The 18,257-nt window shown below is 50.9% G+C and overlaps 1 protein-coding gene across 5 annotated transcripts; it reads right to left on the bottom strand.

Annotated features, from left to right (window-relative positions):
- Window positions 1-495: 495 nt before the first annotated feature.
- On the bottom strand, window positions 496-16,649 carry Naxd (NAD(P)HX dehydratase). 5 transcript variants are annotated; one of them, XM_075986145.1, is made up of 10 exons: window positions 16,493-16,648; window positions 11,797-11,947; window positions 9,138-9,183; window positions 8,583-8,671; window positions 6,956-7,064; window positions 3,853-3,903; window positions 3,664-3,768; window positions 2,897-3,017; window positions 1,740-1,860; window positions 496-875 (listed from the first exon to the last, which is right to left on the bottom strand). In XM_075986145.1, exons 1-10 carry the CDS (start codon window positions 16,530-16,532, stop codon window positions 725-727), a joined length of 984 nt encoding a protein of 327 aa, XP_075842260.1. In that variant the 5' UTR covers window positions 16,533-16,648; the 3' UTR covers window positions 496-724. The 5 variants fall into 5 exon arrangements, with proteins under 5 accessions (XP_075842260.1, XP_075842258.1, XP_075842261.1 ...); XM_075986143.1 differs by having other exon boundaries at window positions 16,376-16,618; XM_075986146.1 differs by lacking the exon at window positions 16,493-16,648 and adding an exon at window positions 15,895-16,031.
- Window positions 16,650-18,257: the final 1,608 nt, after the last annotated feature.

The raw sequence follows: 18,257 nt of genomic DNA, 5'->3' as shown, positions 1-18,257 counted from the left end.
CTCAACATTCCCTTCCTAAGTTCACATCAGCTGTTCAGGAGACATTCCTAGACATGCCTAGCTGGCCCCGTGACAAAGGACTAGACGACACAAGGGGCACCAAAGAGCAGACCCCCATTAACTAAGGCATGCAGCTGCCAGGCCACACTAGGGAGGGAGGCTCAGCAGGCGGAGAGGAGGCCACGGTGAGCAGCAGGGACACAGACACAGGTGACAGTTCTCCCTGCCATTCCCGAGTGCCAGTGGCACCCAAGTCTCCAGCCCTTCCCACGGGCCTCTAAGATCTCCAGGTGCATGGTCACTGGTCGTTCTGAACTACTTCATCAAGTTAACACCCAGACTCTGAGTAGAGAACTAAACGGCCTGAAAATGCCCACGGGGGTCTGTGAACCTCAGTTAAAACCAAACCCTGCACCCACCATCCACTCCAACACTGGAGCCCTGTGAGGGGTGCCTAGTGATGGTAGGGAGCGAGAAGCAAAGAACAGACTCCAGTTTGCTGTGTGGGAACGAGCCCCATGCAGGTGGGCTGCTAGGAGATCTTTATTCTCACTTTCTCCTTGTTGCTGCCAAGAAGCCAAGAAAACCGCGCAAGAGCACAGTAGTGTCAAAACACCTCAACTCTATTTAGTCAGGATGGACGGCTGTGTCCTAAATTCTCTGTCAGCTAGTTTAGGCTCGGTACGCAGAGGACAGTCTGTGGCACCCTTCAGTGGGCACTGGCTTAGGTCGTGAAGAGCTTGCTGAAGGCAGGTCCTACCTCGGCGATCATGTCGGTGGTGGTTGTGGAGCGCCCGTACTTCTGGAAAGCCTGATGATTACACTCCCTTGTGAGGGTGCAAGCACCCCAGGCAGCCACCAGTAGTGGGCTGAAGCTGTAAGACAAGAGCAGAATCAAAGGCCTCATTGTAGGCCCTGTCAAGAGCTCTGGGCTCTGACTTTCCACCCATTTCTACCTTCAACTCCCAAATAGCAAGCTCAAGCCAGCTGGGCCCTGAGAAGGCAGCTTACTGCAGCTGAGCCCAGACACCCGCATTTGTGACTGGCATATGGCTCAGTGGCAGATCACAGGCCTAGGGAGCACTAGGAGGCCCTGGGTTCACCCTGGAGATGGCCCAGAACCCAACGGAGGGAAGCAGCTCTTCCTGGTATGAGGCTCTAACAGCACTCCCTGGTTTTCTTAGCGTGTGGCGGGACACCTGAGGTCCACCTGCAGACCCGCTACTCCACTGCACACCCATCTTGGGCTGGAGGACAAACTAGAACCACCCTTTGTGCCACTCCCCTGCAGAACTGAGCAAACTAACATCCACCTGAAACACCATTTCCTCCAGTGGTGTTGACTGGGCACCTCATACCTAGTATATGTGGCCATAATGGTCCACAGGACATTATGTGTGGGCAATCTGTGAGCTTAGCATCCTGCTGCCTCAGAGATCACACACCTATGAAGACCAGTGTCCAGGACGGCCATCCCTCCACCCTGTCTGCTCTCTACTTCAGTTTATAGAAGCCACTGCTGAATTCTCCACAGTGGTGCCCTAACCAGCCATGGCCGACAGGGCCCCACCCTCAGCTGGTATGGTAGCTTTGGGTCTAGCATGTGTGTGGACAGGGGACCTTTGGAAGCAGATGTCTCCTGCGGAGCACTGATAGTTCACCCGGGACACTACAGGAATTTGACATGAGAGCTGACGGCATTAACGATATTAGAGCAGGACAAAGGAAGGGTGCCATACCCATTTGTTCTCTCCGGTCCAGCAAGGAGGGCCCAGTGCGCCATGACACCCAGGGAGCCTGAGAGGAGGTCTCCTTGACCCCCACACCTGCGGCTGCTGCCTTCTTGGCTGCACACAAGCACTGTCAGGACAGATGCGAGCAGGCATCAGTACCAACACCGTGAGCTGGCCCCCTCCCCGCTTGTTCTAAGGAGGCCCTCCACCCCAGACCAAGAGGATGAGCTCCTGAGAGAGAAGTGCTGCAGGGCACAGCCTGAGCCCAGCCCAAACGCCATCTCCACACGTCTCCAAAACCCCACCAGCAGCATGCCTGGGCACCCCACTTGGGTCCTCCCACTAACCACTATATACCTGTGCACGTGAAAATGGTTTCCTTAGGAAATGTTTTTAACCCTGGTGCTACATTTGAGTGTGCTGGCATCAGGAGTGCCTCGTCACTATGGTCTGGCTGCCCTGAGACCATTCCGTGCATTTCCTGTCCTGGCTGTGGGTAGGTATGTGTGTGTTCACATACATGACCACGTGTCCCTTGGTGTTCTAAAGACTAAATTCAGGTTTCTGTCAATGACTCCATATCTCCCTAACAGCTACGTGAACGAACAGTATAATGGTGGCCTGGCCAGCCCTGGGAGTGCAGAGTGGTAGACTTACAGGACACCCACACGCTCCCCCTGCCTCCACTCCGCTCCACTCTGCAGCTCCAGCGAACGCCAGTGCTGAGGTTTCCTTTACTGTCTAGTTATAATAAGACAAAATCCAACAAAAGACCCAAATGGCTGCTATTATGTGTGGGCGCCTTACTGAAAGGGAGGTGACAGGTAGAGATGGCAGCCCAGGAGTATGCAGGCTCTCTGTCTCAACCCTGCTTCCTGAAAATATTTTTATTTCTGTGTGTGCGTGCACACATACATGTGTGCTCGAGTGTGTACCACACCTGGCTGGAAATGGTTTCAAGTCAAAGTGCAAGGTCTGAGACCCTTGCTGAGCCTGCAGTGAAGGCCCAAACACCCTTGTGTCCCCACAGCCCATGCAAACCTTCAGGAGCACACAGAGGCCATGGCTGGCAAGTTAAACGTGAACCAACAGGTATGAATCAACATGAGGCTTCCAGGTCATGTCAGCATGGCCTCCGGGTGGCATGGAAGGTCCCCACTCACCCTGCTGACCATCGGAGATCAGGTCATGCTCTCCTTTCTGGACCACTGTGATGTTCCCCAGAGCCTGGCTGAGCTTCAGTACGGATTCACTGTGGCCCTGGGTGTCCACAGGACTATTGAGCTACAAGACAAGCACAGAAATCAAGTCCTGGACACACAGGTTCACAGAAGGCAAGGTGAGCACTCATCCTGAGAAGTCTCAGATGTTCATGCCCACAGAAATCAAGGGCAGCTAAGGGCTGAAGTGTAAGAGTAGGAAGTGGCCAGGACATCCCTGGTACCAGACCCTCCAAGGGATGCTGACACCAACGCTTACTCTTGACTTGTCCTCCTCTCCCTGACTAGACCAGGTTGTAAAAACAACACTAACTTGGATGCTGCTGTTGTGCGTGCCCCTCCCCCACAGAGAGCACAGGTTTGGGACACGTGCCATCAGGACTCATGGGCTTCACTTTATTTCATTCTGTCCCCACACCCCATGGAGCAGAGGCTGTAGGTCAGCTAGCACTTGAGGACGGAGTGACTGGGCCTGTGACCACAGCAGGCAGTCCCTGGCCAAAGCCCACCACACCATTCATCCAATAAAATCTATATAGGAACTACAGGAGGCATGAGAAGCATGTGTGGTAGAGCCCAGGGCAAACATCTCTAGGGATCTGCACGTCAGCCTCCCTGCAGAGACAGGCCCATGCCCTGAGATGGGCACAGCCCTGGAGCTCACTTCACCCCAGGTCAGGTTCCTCCTTCCCCAAAGCCCATGAACTCACCACAGCTTCCCAGAGCCTGCCGAACTCCACTCGGTTGGGGGTGAGAATGGCCTTCTGGTAACTGTGGATGAGGGCCGGCTGCTGAGCTATCAGCCATAGGCCATCCTGTGCAGAACAAGGATGCACCTTCACCGCTGGGCCTCAGAGACCCTGTGCTGACTGTGTGGGGAGATGAGAGGCCACACTCACCGCGTCGATGACCACAGGGATGTCCCTGGCCTTGCTTGCTTCCAAAATGCCCTGCCAGAAAAGCAGACAAGATGAACAATATAGAGGGCAAAAAGCCACGGGTACATATCTAAGCACTGGAGAAGCCAGGGCAGTTGGACACAGCTTACCCTTCAGTGGAAGGAGGGGTTTAGTTGCTCCCCCTGGAATGTCAGGAATGGATGTGGTTTTACAACCTGGTGATCTTTTGCTGTCAGAGACAGGCTCTGCCATATCCCCAGAATTTATGGTTTACTCATTCTCGACCCTTTCCCCTTACATCTCAAGCACTGCTTCTAGTGAGTGAGGTCACCTGTACTTTACACCAGCCTGAGTGGCTCCATGTTACCTTAGGGCCAGGCCACCCTGACCCCACAGGCCCTTGTTTACCTCCATCAAGCTCCCTAGACTGTAAACCTTGGGCACTATCTACAGTACCCATTTCTGTGAAAAAAGCCAGAAGGACTTTGTAAAGACTCTCAGTGTAAACATGTCTTAAACTGTTGTGCACTTGAGCTGAGGTAATTGTTATCTGAATATTTTTTTCCCAAAATTGTGCTGTGCTTAAATATGGCTAAAGTAAAATGATCTGGGCCAGAGTCCAAGAATCTTGGGCTCCAGCACCAGTTACCAAAATCGGCTGTTTCGTTCTTTCCTCACCCCGGTCGCTTCCCGGCCTGCTGGAAGCCTGCAGGGGACCCTCCCACAGAACAAGTGCATCTCCCCAAGAGGAGGAAGGAGCTGGCAGTGCTTCTGCAGTCACGGGCAAGCAAACAGTACAGCCAGTTATAAAACAGCAGGGGCAGAGCCAGCACGGCTCCCAGACCAGCTCACCAAGCCCCAACTGCATCGCCAAGCGCCCGGCTCATGCCGTGCTGCAGTTCTTGATTTCTGGGGATTCTCCAATCAACTGTCACCCATCTTTCTACCATTTTACTCACATGCTTTTAAACAGCAGGTGATCATAACAGCGAACCCTTTTCCCACAGGACTGATCCTTCGTCCTCTTCTGAAAGCCTCAAAGGCTTCCCATTTAAAAAGTACAGATATATATTAATCAATGTACTGTTATTATCAACTAATATGCTGCATATTGCAATCAGATGGGCCAGTAAAATGGCTCACAGTAAAGGTGCCAAGCCTCTACAGGGTGCTAGGAAATTGACCTCTGACCTCCACCCATATGCTGTGACATGCACATTCATACATGCAGCGTGTGCACACAAATACATTTTTAAGATTAAAAGAAAAAAGTGATAAACAGACTAGTAGAAAACACGAGGAGACGAAGTAACTGGGCCCTGACACCCGCGGTCCTTGTTTCCTGAGTCCTAGTTAGGGTGACTTGTCATAGGAAGCACAGTGAACAAGAGCAACTTGGGGAGGAAAGGGTTTATGTGGCTATATTCTGCATTATAGTCTACCAATGGAGGAGGTCAGCGCAGGAACTCAAACTGGACAGGACCTGGAGGCAGGAGCTGATGCAGAGGTCATGGAGAACTGGTTTGCTCATCATGGCTTGCTTTGTTTTTTTGAGACCAGTTTGTCAAACAGTCCTGGCTGTCCAGAATTCACTCTGTAGACCAGACTGGCCTCGAACTCACAGAGATTCACTGTCTGTGCCTCTCAAGTGCTGGGATTAAAGGCGAGCGCTACCACCACTGCCCAGCCTCAGCCTGCTTTCTTACAGAATTCAGGACCATTGGTCTGGCGTGGCACCACCCACAATGGGCTGGGTCCTCCCCCATCATCAATCAGTAATTAAGAAAATGCTGTACAGACTTGTGCACAGCTTGATCTTACAGAGGCATTTTCTCAATTCCGACTCCCTCCTCTCTCTGATGACTCTAGCTTGCATCAAGCTGACATGGAACTGTCAGCACACAAGGAAAGTGCCAGCATAGGAAACATACATTTTGTCTGGCACTGGCCCACGGGTTCCAAGTGGGGGCACAAAAGTCTAAGCAAGGACAGGGCACATGGGTCCCAGAGAAGCTCATTTCCTATCTTAACAATACTCCAGCTTGCTGGCTGTGTCTCCGGCTTTCCTGTCAACCCACAGGGTCTGCCATTCAGATCTAGGTCATGTCTGATTTCAGGCTATTTGGTAATGTGACACCAAGGTCTCTTCTAGTTTCCCTAATAAAGCAGAGTAGCAGCCCAAAGCTCTCACCAAAGCACTGGAAAGGTGAACCCCAGCACAAGCCGGGGTCCTCTCAGGATGAGTGCCAGCACCCAGGAGCAGAGCCCTGTGAAGGTGCGTGTGCGAGCATTTAAAATATCACTCGTGGGCGCGGCAGCACTCGGGAGGCAGACACATCACCTATGAAGAAACAGCCCGAGAAGCCTAACACAGTACACAGTTCTGATACAGCTATTAAAACAGTCTGGAAGTGAGAGCCAGGTGCACTTGCAGGAAAGTATCTGCAGGACCCACAGAACAAGCTGCAGAAGAAACATGGTGTGATGGCTGAGCATCCTAGATGGCGTGGGTTCAAAACCAGCCTGCGGTGAGAAACTTCATCTACAGGGTCAACATCCCTCCTGCAGCCCCAGCCTCCAGCAGACAGAGTCGCAGGTGCACCGTCACTGAGGGCACCGAGTTCAGGACACTGCAGTTCGGAAGGAGAGGTCTGACACACTGCAACATGAACTGCAGGTGTGACAACATGCTGCCTACTCACACAACAGCACACCATTCAACTTCTCTCAGCAAACTTCTGTAACTGAGAGCTACAGAGACAGAATCAGCACCAGGACCCCTGGCAAGCAGCGTCACACTGGAAGGGGCATAAACCTGCCACTCCTCCCTGGAACTCAACAGGAAACCCCACAGCAGCCTCTAGTGTCTGTGGCTGCTCATACAAAACAAAACGCTGGAGCCAAGAGACTCATCCAGTCTGCTCTGCTCTGGAAGACCCTCGCTACTACTGGTTACCATCCACCCCACAACACAGCTCCGTCCACTTCCAAGATGAGGTCCAATGACCAACAACAACGGGCAACTAAGCCTGAGGAACAAAAGAAACATTTGCGTGCAATACTGTATCTGAGAGGGAGAGTGCTTAACAGTGACACCACTTACCCTGACATTGTTGAGAAGAAGGTCGTCCCTACCTAGGCCAGGGCCCACGACAAGGGCATGCAGCCTGGGGAGCCATTTCTCCACCTCCTCAACAGCATTTGAACTGTCACTAAAATAGGAAAAAGACAGAACGGTTTCTCAAGACTCTCATTTGCTTATTTTAGACCACTGCGTGTGTGTGGTGCTGAGGACTGAACCCATGACCCTGCACATGCGAGAAGTGCCCTATACCAGTTGACGTCCCAGCAGTAGGGAAGTTCCCACAGTTCCCTAGCCACTGCGCCCGTGAGCATCCTACATATGCACACTCCAGAAAACCACAAGTGAGGGCTGGCTGGCTCAGCTCTGAGCAGCTGACCCACAATCCCATCCTGTCTCTGTCCCAGGATACATTTGACCCTTGCATCTCCTCAGTCTTCTCCATGTACTGGTTTATTTTTGTTTTAGCTTTTTTTTTCTTTCCAATCTCTGTGTAGTCCTGGCTGTCCTAGGACTTGCTTTGCAGACCAGGCTGGCCTTGAACTCAGAGATCACCTGCCTCCGATTCTGGAGTGATGGGATTAAAGATGTGCACCACCATGCCTAGCAGCTTGTTTTAGCATTTAAAGACTGCTTTCGCCTGCATGTCTGTCAGTGCACTACATGTGTACATAGTACCTGCAGAGGTCAGAGCAGGGCATCAGATTCCTTCAAACTAATGTTATGGATGGCTGGGAGTGCCATGTGGGGACCTGGACTAGAACCTGGGTCCTCTGTAAGAGCAGCTGGTGCTGTCACCTGCTCAGCCACCTCTTCAGCCCCACTTTATTTTTATTGTGGATAAGGTGGAAAAAAAAGAATGGTCCTGTCCTGAGCTTCTTCAGCAAAGTTTCAGTCCTTGGTGGCACTGCCTAGGGCAACATGTGGGCCCTGTCATTTCTGAAGTTCTGGGGAGCCCCTGAACAGGTTCTGCTCAGCTCAGAGGTACCCAGTGAACCAAGCTGAACAGAGCTCAGGCACTGTGAGCACTGCCTCAGGCACCCCTGCTCCGTACACCATACAACAAAGCACCTGTGGTTCCCCCCCCCGCCCCTAACAGGTGCCCCCCCCTGCATCCCAGGTCCCCCTCTAGCCCTCTCACTGTCTTTGCTGATGCACAATGATGGACTCACTCTGATTTTCTTTTCTTTCCTTTTTTTCTTTTTATCTTTTAAAAAATATTTATTTATTTACTTATTATGTATACAATATTCTGTCTGCAGACCAGAGGAGGGCACCAGACCTCATTACAGATGGTTGTGAGCCACCATGTGGTTTCCGGGAATTGAACTCAGGACCTTTGGAAGAGCAGGCAATGCCCTTAACCCCTGAGCCATCTCTCCAGTCCGATTTTCTTTTCTTTAATGGTATTGGGAATCAAATATCCACTTCGAGAGCTACATCCTAAACCTTTTAAAAGTTTTATTTGATAGGCTGTTAGCTGTCCAAGCTGGCCTCCAAATAGAAAGCCTCTGGCCTGAGCCCTAGCTGGGGAGAAAGGTGTGCGCCACAAGGCCTGGGCCTCATTATACTTTTCTTACTCCATGTAGCACCCAGAGTACAACAGAAAATTCTCCTGCAGGTAAAGACACCCACAGTGCAGACTCACAGGACGGGGTGGACGATCAGCTCTGGGCTGTAGGACTTGATCACTGGCGCAGCCTCCCTGGCACAGAACACGTGGGTCAAATCTGCACCCTGAGAAATAAAATCAGAGGTGGGCTTAGAGAAGGCCATGGTCAACAAGACCAACCACGAGCAGCTTGATCTCTCACACCATGACATATGATGTCTGGCCACGTGCAGCTGTGAACGGGCATGCAGTACCCAAGGCCGTCACAGCTGTGAATGGGCATGCAGTACCCAAGGCTGTCACATTCTGCACTAAAAGGTAAACTCCTCTGAGATAAGGTCTCTCACTGATTATCTGAAGCCAGGCTGGTGGTCAGTAAGCCTCGGGGATCCTCCTGTCTCTGCCTTCAACAATGCTGGGGATACAGACATGAATGGCCATGCCAGGCTTTTTGTGTGCGCTGGGAATGTGAACTCAGGCCTTCATAAGTGTATTTCAAGTATTCTTACACACAGTGTCACCTCTCCAGGTCCCTAAATAACCCAACTTTTAATCAGAGGAACCCCAATAAACACTTTGAGGCGAACCTACCACTTTCAGAGCCGAGATTCCTGCAAAATATGGTGCTCCTGTGTACCTGAAATGGGAACAATTGAAGTCAAAACTTCAGTGAAGCGACACACATCTGCCAATAACAGGTTACCAACACAAGGTAAGAAGAATATGTGAATACATATGAATTATCAGAAGTGACATAGTCTCCAGGCCCCAAACACGAAGTCAGCATGCAGGAGATGCTCAGTAAACATTCACACAGGAGTCAGAACCAGAGACTTCCACATGACAACTGTGGCCATTTCTCAACACTGGCTGTGTGACTCTGTACCAGGTACAAGACAGGGCTAGCTAGCTGCAGGCTTCTGTAGGGGCAAAGGTGGAGGTGACCCCAACTCAAGGCAGTCAGCAGAGTCAGGTCCTCAGAGTAGAAGAACCCTGTCTTCTATGAGTGACATCAGCAGAAGCCATACAGGGTCATTGCACCCTGCTCTGTGGTTCCCAGCTTCTTGTCTAAGCTCTTGTGGCCCATGGCAATCTCATGCTTGGCATGGTGTTCACATACAGAGTCACGGTGCTCATCGCCACTGGTATAGGTTGTCACCCATGTCCTCCCACTCCCCAACAAACCAGGGACAAATGCTGAGTGCACGGAACCCAGGCCCATTCTCAAACATGTGACGCGCTCTTCCACAACTGTGTCAACAAAGTGTGTCCAAATCACCAGAGAAAGGACCACACACGCTCTCCCTTTCCCACAGACAGAGGTGTTTCACAAGACACTGCAGAATGGACCAGGACCACAGGAGATCACACTCCACACAACACATGGGAGCCACCAGGGAAGAGAGGACAGTTAGGATGGTAACAGAGGCCAACAGATGAGGAGCGTCTAAGCCAGACTGCTGGAACATTCCAAAGCCAAAGCCACACCCCCAGACCTACCCGGGAGGAACAGCGGTCTCTAGAGCAGAGTGCACGCTGACAAACGGGGTGCAGACAGCATGATCTCCCCCAGGTTACCGCAGCAGCACTACCACTGCTTCTGGGACGTCTACAGCCAGCCAGTCACCAGCACAGTACACGGGGACCCTGCTGCCAAAGCACTACGTCGTGAGGAACCAGAGAGGTCAGGAGCATAAACACAGATGCGCCCCACAATACACACCCCTAAATTTACCAGCTAAGAAGCTCAACTGGAATTTTTTGGTTTTTGAGACACGGTTTCTCTGTGTAGCCCTAGCTGTCCCTGAACTAGGTCTGGAGACCAGGCTGGCCTTGAACTCACAGAGATTGGCCTGTCTCTGCCTCCCGAGTGCTGGGATTAAAGGCAGGTGCCACTACCCCTTGGCAAGCTGGGAATTCTGAATCCAATTATAAATGCAAATTCAGAGGGAAAAGCAGAACTGGGGGCTGGAACTGCTTGGCAGTTGTCACCAAAGCTCTCATCAGCTGCTCTGAAAACTGTGAAGCACAGCGGTACATGGAAGAGTGCATGCAGGCTGGATTTCCAAGTGGAAGGCATTTCAGACTACTCAAGAGATGCTAAGAAGATGGAAATACAGAAGGAAACACAGTATAAGGTAAAGGACGAGGGGCTGAAGAGATGGCTCAGAGGTTAAGAGCACTGTCTGCTCTTCCAGAGGTCCTGAGTTCAATTCCCAACAACCACATGGTGGCTCACAGCCATCTGTAATGAGATCAGGTGCCCTCTTCTGGTCAGCAAGCATACAAACAGACAGAACACTGTATACATAATTAATAAACAAATCTTTAAAAAAAAAAAGGTGGCAGCTGGAGAGATGACTCAGAGGTAAAGAACACTGGCTACTCTTCCAGAGGTCCTGAGTTCAATTCCCAGCAACCACATGGTGGCTCACAACCATCTGTAATACGATCTGGTGTCTTCTTCTGTACTGTAGGTAGGATACATGCAGGAAGAACCCTGCATACATAAAAATAAAAATCTTAAAAAAAAAAAAAAAGGTAAAGGACGAACAACAAGGCTAAATGGGATTCCACCTGTGATCCCAGCACACGGAGGACGAGACAGGGAGACTGAGTTTGAGCCTAGCCTGGTGGGACACTGTCTCAAGAAAAATATTGGAGCTTTACATCTACAGAGAAATGACATGGTGGAGGCAGACTCCCAGACAGGAACAAGGGAAGAACTGGGGCCAGACACAAAAGGACTCACACACAAGGACAGATTATAGATCCTTACACACCAAACACAGCCACAAAGTATGAAGAAAAGAAGATAAACTAAGATCTCAGAGAGTCATAGACGACTGCACACGTGCAGTATGGAAACCATGCAAAAGCCTGTAAAAAGGTCGCACGGCCCACAGGCACTCCCGGACGCTCACGGGAGCCCGCAGGCGCCCACAGCACTGCACACAGGACATGAACACGCCACTAGGCTGAGAGCACCGAAAGCACGGCAGCACTGACACTGAAGGAGTCAGCGGACTCCCCAGACCTTACTTAGTCAGAAAGGTGGTCGGTGAGGAGCGCTTTGCATCCTGCCAGACTGCACTGGAAATGATCACTACACACAGCTGAATGGACGGATGGATGGACAGACGGACTGATGGGGAAAGAAAGCTAGGTGCAGAGATGGATGGCAGTCGTAGACAGGCAGGAGGGGGTGGCCTTTATAAACATGACTGACTGTCTTACAGCCAGCACTCACTCTTGACAGCCCCCGACTATGCCTATTCTTCCGTCCTGCCCTTTGTGTTTCTTCGAGGTTAGAGCAGGCACAATGTTTCTCACCAACTGAAAAAAACTCTCCATGTCCTTTGTCGAGTGTGCTGTATGGAGGGAGAATGCTCTTTGTAAAACTGCAAAACAGAAAAATGAAGTCATTAGAGGCTTAAGAGTAACCACCATCCCAAAGCTGCCCACACAAGCTCTCCAGTTTATCTTAGTTCTCGGGGTAATGCGGTCAGAGGACAGCAGAGCAGCACACTGTACGCCAGGCTTCTGTAACGTACAGCATCTGTGGGGACCTTCATCAACCTATAGCTGGAATACCACTCAACACCGTCTTCTCTCATTTCAACCCCAACCTCTAAAGTCGGGAGGGCTCTTCCTCTCTGTTCACACCTGGAGAGCAAGCTCCCGGCTGCGACCTTGCGCTGTAGTCACGTCCATCCGATTATTCCCAAATAATCTCAATATTCATCAGACACTAATCAGATTGCCCAGGAAGGCTCTAAACACAGCGCATCCTAGGCTCAAGGTGGCACTGTGGAGCAACTGCACCACGTAGAGTTGTCTACCTCCATTTAACTGGCTTTTCTTGGAAAACTTCCTGTAGATGTGTTTTTCTACAGGGAAATGTTGGTATACACCACAGAACCCAATGCACATAAGATCATAAAATGTGTTTTCTTCCATGACTTCCATGGCCCAACCATCTTTCACCAACCTCCAAGCCCACAGGGAACCTCTGGCAGAGAAGAGCTCCAGGCCTAACAAAGAAGCCACTGTCCTAGGAGCCTGTTATCAGGGGCCACAGGACTCACTGTCCACTGCTGTGAGAGCTAACAGATAGCCTACATCTGTTCCAGGAGTAGTGGCATCTGAGGAAATACCTCCCCGCCCCCCAAGCCTCTGAAGCCACTTGAGACCTGGTATCCATTCCTGTCCACACCCGTGATGAAACCCCTCTCTTCTGCAGCCCCTCCTATCACTTGGGGCAAAAGCATGATGTCCCACTTGTCCCTGTATCTGATCCTGGGGTGAGGAGTGCCAGGCTGAATGCTGAAGGTCATCCTGCTCCACACAGCTAATCACCACCCACTCAGCGATGAGGAAACGGGCTCCAGAGATGGCGAGATGCTATGGTCAGTGCCAAGTGAACCTTTAGAGTTGTCCCTTCTGTTGCAGTTAACACTGGGAGAGCCTTGCAGAGGCTGCCGGGGTCACCAGGTCGTTACGACCACTCCTTTGGCAGACAACTAAAGACTCCCTGAACATGCCTAGGAATATTCCTGCCCATGACCTTTATGACCCCAAACTGAGCAGCGCCAGAAGAGCTTGCACCTGTCATTTACCCTCTCAGCACGGACTCTCCTACTGTGAGCTAAGCAGCCCAGAAACCCATCTAGCATCTTTCCCTCTTGAACAATAACCTAAAACTGAGCATGCTCAGAAATGTTACCCTAACTAAGGTTGTGACAACCCCTAAAGCCTTTTCTTACAGGAGCATTCTCCCCAGTGGGATCTCCCACTATATAGTCAGGGAGGGCACTGCTCTGAGAATAACTGTGTCCTTTACCTGCTAGAAGTAATGGACTTTCTCCAATTGTTTATCTCCTGGCTGTGCTCTGTGACTCAGGGCTCACCAAGATGTGAACACAATGTACTCCATTACACCATTTTACCAAAATGCGGGTGCTTGAAGGCAAAATAACTTGTTCTTTAGCCAAATTATTCACTTGATTAACCAAAAGAGTCAAATCTTTCTCAAATGTTCTCCAGAGTCATTTGGGAGGGAAAAGAAAAATCTGTCATGAAGTACAGCATGTTCTTTTTAAACTAGAACTCTATGAGTGCCAAGTAAAATCCAAGCCATGGCGCTGGAGAGACGGCTTAGCAGTTAAGAGCACACACTGTTCTTCTAGAGGACCCAAGTTCAATTTCTAGCACCCACATGGCAGTTCAAAACTGTAACTCCAGCCGGGCGGTGGTGGTGCACGCCTTTAATCCCAGAACTCGGGAGGCAGAGGCAGGCGGATCTCTGTGAGTTCGAGGCCAGCCTGGTCTACAGAGCTAGTTCCAGGACAGGCTCCAAAGCCACAGAGAAACCCTGCCTCGAAAAAACCAAAAAAAAAAAAACAAAAACAAAACACTGTAACTCCAGTTCTAGGGGATCCAACACCCTCACACAGATATACGTGCAGGCAAAACACCAGTGCACATAAGATAAAAATAAATTTAAAAAATCTTGTCAGGCAGTGGTAGCACAAACCTTTAATCCCACACTCAGTAGATAGAGACAGGTGGATCTCTGTGAGTTCGAGGCCAGCCTGGTCTATAGAGCAAGTGCCAGGACAGAAAAACCCCTGTCTCGAAAAACCAGAAAGGAAGGAAGGAAGGAAAAAAGGAAGGAAAGAAAGAAGTCACAACCACGAAGCAGCACTGTGCCCCGCCTGACTCCAGCCAGTCCTCTGAAACAGCTGTCCCCTTCACACTATGCCCCTACACTGTCTGGTGAGCTGGCTAGGGGGATGGAATGCTATAGGACAGATTATCCTGGGCCATCTTAAGGATCTCAATCCTTACTTACTTTAACTTTTGTGTGTGGCCTAACACTCCTGCATTAAGCAAACGTCCCACACAGTGCCACCAAGTCCACAGACCTCTTGTCATGGTCAGTTTCTACTGTCAACTTGACACAACCAAGAGTCACCTGGGAAGAAGGAGTCGCAACTGAGGGGCCATGTCTGTGGGGAAACTGTCTCGACTCTGATCGGCGGAGGAGGGCTCAGCTCACTGGAAGCACATACACAGGTGGTGCACAGGTGTGTGGTATAACAAAGTCAGCAGAACCAGGGTCCGCCTTCCTCCATAGTCTCTGCTTCAGCTCCTGTCTCGACTTCCTTCCTGACCTCCCTTAAACATGACTGTGACCAGGAGATAGGAGGTGAAACAAACCCTTTGCTCCAAAAGCTGCTTCGGTCATGGTGTTGATCACAGCCACAGCCAGCCAACCAGACGTCTACACCAAAGAAGTAGGGAACGCTAGAGTACAAGATGACGGCTGAGATCAACACAGGTTTCCTGCTCTGCTGTCACCGAACAACACGCTGCTTTCTGCCTTTTGTTCCATGAGTGTAAATCTGGCACATTAGGATAACCTGAATGCCCTGAAGAGTCAGTCCCTTTACCTCACGGCAGAGAGCTCGGCTGGTCAAAGGCCGGAGGCAGGTTGATTAGATTTCCCAACACTTTACACTACAGGATCAAGTTTTAGCTGGCTTACTGCCACCCTAGTGGGTTTACCCACCAAAGTATTAAGAGGCTACTTAAAATGTAAATGCTGTTTACATAAGTGACTTGGACTGGAAAAGCAGGTAGCGCCCGTTTGCATTTTGCTGGCTGAGGATAGCTACCACCACTTTTGTGCCCCAAGTGCTTTGATGAATTGAATTCTAAGTTGGAGTATAGGACAACGACCCATACATTAAGTGAGACCCACCCAAAGCACAAACTCTTTTAAAAAGACCCGTTCTGTGGTAGACATTTAGCCATTTAGCAAGTCAATCTAGTAATGAATCTTTAGAGAAGTACAAACAAACAAACAAAACCTTACAAATCAGTGTCTGAACGGAAGGCAAGAAAAAACAAGGAAAAAGGTCTCTAAATAAAGGTGGGTTTAAAAGCCTTCTATGGGCGTGACTGTCATTACAGACTTGGAGGTGCCACCTACTTAAATTGAAAAACAAAAGCCAACATTTCTCCACATTTTACCCTTGGTTGTGATCAACATGTTCATAGGCCATGGTCAAACCTTCCTAATGAATCCTACAACAAACAGTAAACTTCACCACTTCAGCCGCTTACTCCTGGGGAATGCTGGCTAAGTCACTTCTTCAGAAACTCGACTGTCTACACAGGTAGACAACAGCTCTATCTCTTTGCTTTGTAAGAATGGGATGATGTACAAGGGATGTAAGAAACGCAACTATCCATAAACAAGGAACAAAAGCCATATAATGACCCATCTGCTCAACCCATGAGTTCTTCCTCCGTAGTCTGTCCTATCTGAAGAGGGACCTACCTCCTGCTCCACCTGTTGGGACAGGGTCTTAGATGTGTCTGGCTGCTCTTCAAAGGGAATTCCAGGCTAGCCAAGGTTACACAGTGAAACTTCAAAAATAAGGGTCTAACTGGAGCTCCGAATCCCGTAAGTCACTTGACTTAGTCCATATCTCAAAGAAGCCCCTGCACACAATCCCCAAACGTAGGGCTTAGGAAAGAGGGTGAGCCACACCTTGACCCCACCCACCTCCTCCAAGAACTTGCAAGCTTTGAGCTAGGGCACCGGTACTGGCCCTGCTCACGGAACGGCTTGCGTCTCCCACACGTCTAGCCCAGACCCCCAGCGTTTCCCGGGAGCAGGGGAACCTAGCCCTCAGTCAGGCCCGCCGCACCGACTCCCCGGGGCTGGAGACGCCCGCGCCTGGCAGAGTCCGTCCTGCAGGGCCGCCCGCTCGCTGCGGCACCCGACTCGGGTCCACCCACCCGCCCGTGGCCGGTACCTGCGTGTAGCGGCGGCCAGTGGAGCGCGATCGCGGCCGAGAGCAGCGCCACCACGGCCGCAACAGCGGCCCCACAAGCGCGGACCGCCATCCACCGGATGCCGGTATCGATCTTACCTCGCCCGCAGGCGCTGATGGCCACAGAGCGGACGCCCATGGCGGCTCGGCCGACTTCCGGGTTCCCAGCTGCCCCCGCGCGACCGCCGGGCCCCCGCCATTGGTCCTTCCTCTGGACTCCTGGCGCCCAGGAGACCGTCCAACCACGGCCATTGGCTTTGTCCCTGCGTCCCCGAGGTCTCCCCCATCTTCCCACCCCTTTCCCCGCAGCGCTGAGCCACGGCTATCGGGTTTCCTTCTGAGCTCCCGGCGGCCCCAGCGCGCCGCCGGAAGTGTGTTCCTGATTCTGGAGGACTCGTCTCACCCCCGAGGTCAGCCTCCACTAATCAAATTTCTGCTCTCTGCTCAGAGGATTGACAATCAGGACACCCAATCCGGCCTGGCCCCAGATGTGGTAGGCTGCTCACTGAAGCCTTAGTGGTTTAGGGTCCTCGTTCTTTTTTTTTTTTACCTCGTTCTGTAGTGCTTTGTCCATGGACACGATTGAGTTGGAGGTCAGCTTCCTTGGCAGCCTGCCTGCAGCTGGACACCTGTGGTGCCAAAATAGGTAATATCCTTGTCCCTGGTGAATCCCACAACTAGATCTACAGGCCCATGATTTACCCCTATTAAACCAATTTATGGCCCCAGCTCCTCGTGGCCTTTACCATCTCAGTAGAAGATAGGTAAAGTCCACAAACCGGAAGCATCATACCCATGCCCCTTATGGCTGCCTGCCTTTGATACCTCCTCTTCTACCCTGACTGAGGCCTGGGTGATGACAATATGTGTCTCTCTGAGTATATTTGCACACGTGTATAAAGGTGCCCGTGGATGCCCAGAAAGGGAATCAGATCCTTTGGAGCTTGGGTCCCAAACAGTTGTGGGTGCTGATGTGGAGGCTGGGATCTGAACTCAGGTCCTCATGATTGAGCCACAAGTGCTCTTGACCACTGAGTCCTCTCCAGCTCCCTGTGTTAGGAACCTGTGGTAATTTTCTCCTATATAAAAGCCAAGAGCCTACAGTTGTATTGTTTTCCTGCATTTTACAAACAAGCCATAGAAGCAGAATCCAAGATCTAGGAGTTCGCCTTGTGATCACCACACTGTGTGTGTGTGTGTCTTTGTGAATTTCTCCATTAAATATCAACTTGGTTTTTCAAGAAAGGGTTTCTCTGTAGCTTTAAAACCTGTCCTGGAACTAGTTCTTGTAGACCCGGCTGGCCTCAAACTCACAGAGATCCGCCTGCCTCTGCCTCCCAGGTGCTGGGTTTAAAGACATGAGCCGCCACTGCCCAGCGTGAAGTCTGTTCTTGCTGGCTTCCATCTCAGTGGAAGACTTTAGAAGCTTTACCTTCAAAAAAAAAAAATGTAGCTGGATGTGGTAATCCCTACTGTTATCCCAGCACTCGGGAGATAGGCAGGAGGGTTGTTGCAAGTTCCAGGCCAGCCTAGGCTATGTTGTGAGAACCGTCTACACACACACACAGCAACAGTGACAATAACATAAAACAAAAAGCAAGCAACAAAAGCCCAATCCCCACACAAAGAACAACAAACTCACAGCAAATCCTCTTCTGTAAACAGAGGGAAAGAGCAAAGCTGGGAGTTGTGACTCATTCAGAGGCTGACACAGAAGGACCAGGATTTCAAGGCCAGCCTGGGCTACATAGAAAGTTCCAGAAGAGACTGAGATACTTAAGGAGACCCTGACAACAGAGATAGAGAGGGAGGAGAATTTGGTAGGGAAAGAAGAAACAGGTTAAGTTCAGTTTAGGGGACATGG

This window comes from Microtus pennsylvanicus, chromosome 9 (assembly GCF_037038515.1).
Source record: "Microtus pennsylvanicus isolate mMicPen1 chromosome 9, mMicPen1.hap1, whole genome shotgun sequence".
Taxonomy (NCBI): domain Eukaryota; kingdom Metazoa; phylum Chordata; class Mammalia; order Rodentia; family Cricetidae; genus Microtus; species Microtus pennsylvanicus.
The sequence above is the reverse complement of the archived record's forward strand: the minus strand, read 5'-3'. Positions and strand labels throughout refer to the sequence as shown.

What these genes read in the sequence shown, in the direction of transcription:
- Naxd (XM_075986143.1), bottom strand. Translation starts at nt 16,532, where the DNA reads ATGGGCGTCCGCTCTGTGGCCATCAGCGCCTGCGGGCGAGGTAAGATC. An exon ending in GCAGGCTCTGGGAAGCTGTG is followed by an intron (nt 3,018 to 3,663) that starts GTGAGTTCATGG and finishes CTTGTCTTGTAG; the next exon opens with CTCAATAGTCCTGTGGACAC. An exon ending in GGACCGGAGAGAACAAATGG is followed by an intron (nt 876 to 1,739) that starts GTATGGCACCCT and finishes CTTGTCTTACAG; the next exon opens with CTTCAGCCCACTACTGGTGG.